This window comes from Merops nubicus, unplaced genomic scaffold (assembly GCF_000691845.1).
Source record: "Merops nubicus isolate BGI_N331 unplaced genomic scaffold, ASM69184v1 scaffold14736, whole genome shotgun sequence".
In the NCBI taxonomy this organism is placed as follows: Eukaryota; Metazoa; Chordata; class Aves; order Coraciiformes; family Meropidae; genus Merops; species Merops nubicus.
The window spans coordinates 1-2,500 of NW_008613033.1; the positions used below are offsets into that span (position 1 = coordinate 1).

The 2,500-nt window shown below is 42.2% G+C and overlaps 1 protein-coding gene across 1 annotated transcript in view; it reads right to left on the bottom strand.

The window, feature by feature from the left end:
* Positions 1-1,145: 1,145 nt before the first annotated feature.
* LOC103774363 (transcription factor COE3) overlaps positions 1,146-2,500 on the bottom strand; it is a 35,107-nt gene continuing 33,752 nt past the window's right edge. The window contains exons 6-7 of the mRNA XM_008941763.1: positions 1,981-2,046; positions 1,146-1,346 (exon numbers count right to left, since the gene is read on the bottom strand). Of these exons, the coding sequence (XP_008940011.1) occupies positions 1,146-1,346; positions 1,981-2,046 (267 nt within the window). The remainder of the gene's footprint in view (positions 1,347-1,980; positions 2,047-2,500) is intronic.

Here is a 2,500-nt window from a genome sequence, read left to right on the forward strand (position 1 = left end):
TATATATATATATATGGACTTAGGGCTGGGGGGTTTCCTCATGCAGCATATATTACACAGTTTTAATTGATTGCACAGCTTTGCTCTCAGTTGTCTCTCACTGCCCTATCAACTCTTGCAGTTTGAGATAACCTTATCACGCCAACCCTACTTAAATCATCCGCGAGCACTCTATGTTGTCTCTCCTCTTAGCACAGACAGCCAACAAAAGCTCTCTTCGATCCAGCTCTGGCAGGTGCCTTCACGTTTGTCTTTAGGAGCAATTATCAACAGGCTCGAGTCCCGCTTTGTACCAACACACTGAATGAACTTTCAGCCTCTCCAGACCTTCAAATGCCACAGCTGACAAGGAAAACTTTTTTTTTGTCGCAGTGATTTACTGTAAAAAGGCTGTTTTGGGGTCTTCGTTTTATGATTGGTATTTTTACGCTAACAACGAGCTCGTCCTTTCGTAAGGTGTAGCCATCAGTGAAAACTAATTCAAGATCAAGTATGGAATTTTATAAGGCTTATTAGCTTGGGAATGCATTAAAAGACAATCTTTTTAGAAGAGGAAACATAGCGGAATCAGGATTTTAAACAACAATTGGTTCCTATCTGAGCAATCAATTTAATAATTACGTTGCAAGCGAAAAATATGGGTTTGAACATATCTAATAATCCTGTTTCCCTCCTTTCATTAGTATCAAAATTAATTTTAAATGCAATAGGCTACGTGCATTTTCAATTACAACAGGTAAATTAAATCAACTATTACTTTTATTAGTAACATATATGTCACACATGCCTATAAACGAAGTATTTTAAAATCACAGACAGCAAATTAGGTTTATCTGTGTAAATATTCCAAAACCAGGTGGAGATACCTAAACATAATTATTTTATAACACACACGTCGTAATATTTACTGTGAATAATAAAGAGCTTTCTATGCTTTGCCATTTTCCCCCCCCCCACTGGAGATGCTTTATGATAACAGTAAATGAAAGAACAGGAAGAATTAAATATGACGAGAAAGTTAAAGGCAGCATTTCATTACAGCATCAGACATCTGACTACGGGGAGAAAAAGAGGGAGGACGCAGCGGTGACATCAGCTCAGATCTACAGGCGCTGGCCCAAAATGGTCCAAAAGACCGTGGAGGATTAACTCTTGAAACGCCACGTACCTTGGTCGTTCGCTTGCGATGTTTCGGAGACGTTAACGGCGAGCTGGCTGCTGAAGGAGTTCACTCCCATCATGCCAGTGTGAGCGGGAGTGTTGGCTAGAGTGGGGATCTGGTTGTGATTGCGTGGCACGCTGTATAACGCCTCAGCAATGTCAGCTGCTCGTTTCAGGATTATTTCCTATAAAGACACAAAATCAGTGCTGACAGCTAAGGAACCAGTCGGAGCGAACACGCCCCGTTGCAATAAGGTTTAAAATTTACAGGAGGGATTCGTGTGAAATTATAGTAAGGGTGGGGGTCCCATCCGCACCTTCTCTTGCCCTTCCTACATCCCAGAGCACTACACAATTCTACATCAACAAAGTATAAAGAAACCATGAAATTAACACCAAATTAACAGTAAGTCACGTGAAAATCTTAACGTACGCTTTGTTCGGCCGGGGCAGGCGATGTATTTGCAGCAGTTTGCAAAATACAGTATGTTTGATCCGCTCTGTTTAGCAGATTTCTTTAGGACTTCCCATTAGTCACTGTATATTTTGGCCCGAGTTCAAGGTTATTCTCTTGCCTTAATGATTGCTTATGCTTTTGGCACCTTACACTTAATTGTCATTTCTGATGGGCGAACTAGCGGCGAGAGGAGAATGGGAGGGCGAAGCGTTTCCCTGAGAGCATTGCATCACATCAGCCTGCCCTCGAGGTGGCTGGCAAAGCCTGGCAGTGTACAAAAAGGGCGTGCTGACGCTCTGCCAGCCCTGCAGAGAGCAGCTATCCACTTACACGGGGAGGCAAACACCGCGCTCGTCACCTACCTGGTTGTTGTGGGGCATCCCGTATAGGGCTTCAACAAGGTCTGCTGCTCTCTTAAGTAATACTTCCTAGAGAAAAACAAGCACCCCGCGTTAGGTTTCACTAAACGCAGCCACGGTGGGAGATTTCAGTGGCATCTATTATTATGTGGAACCAACAAAGTGGGTAAAAAAACATCCCCCCCTTATCCTGGTGCTCTTGCTATATATAGCGGATGCATTACAAAGATAGGAAGGTATTTTGTTTTGGAGGATAAATACTGTTTGCGGTTCAAAGTCAAAGTTAGAGACGAGCCTAAAAATAATATTGCATTTTACATCCAGCTGTTCAATTATGATTGACTAGAAAAGGTGTTTGCTGCCGTAGCATGTAGCTCTGGTGCTGAATTAGTGAAATCAGTGCTTGAGGTTTAATGATGTAGTCTTATGGGTATTAAACAAACAAACACATGGTAGAGATATGAAAGGCACAGGCATCACATTTGGCTGTTAATTCCTAGCACTTTAGTGGTGAAGAACAATA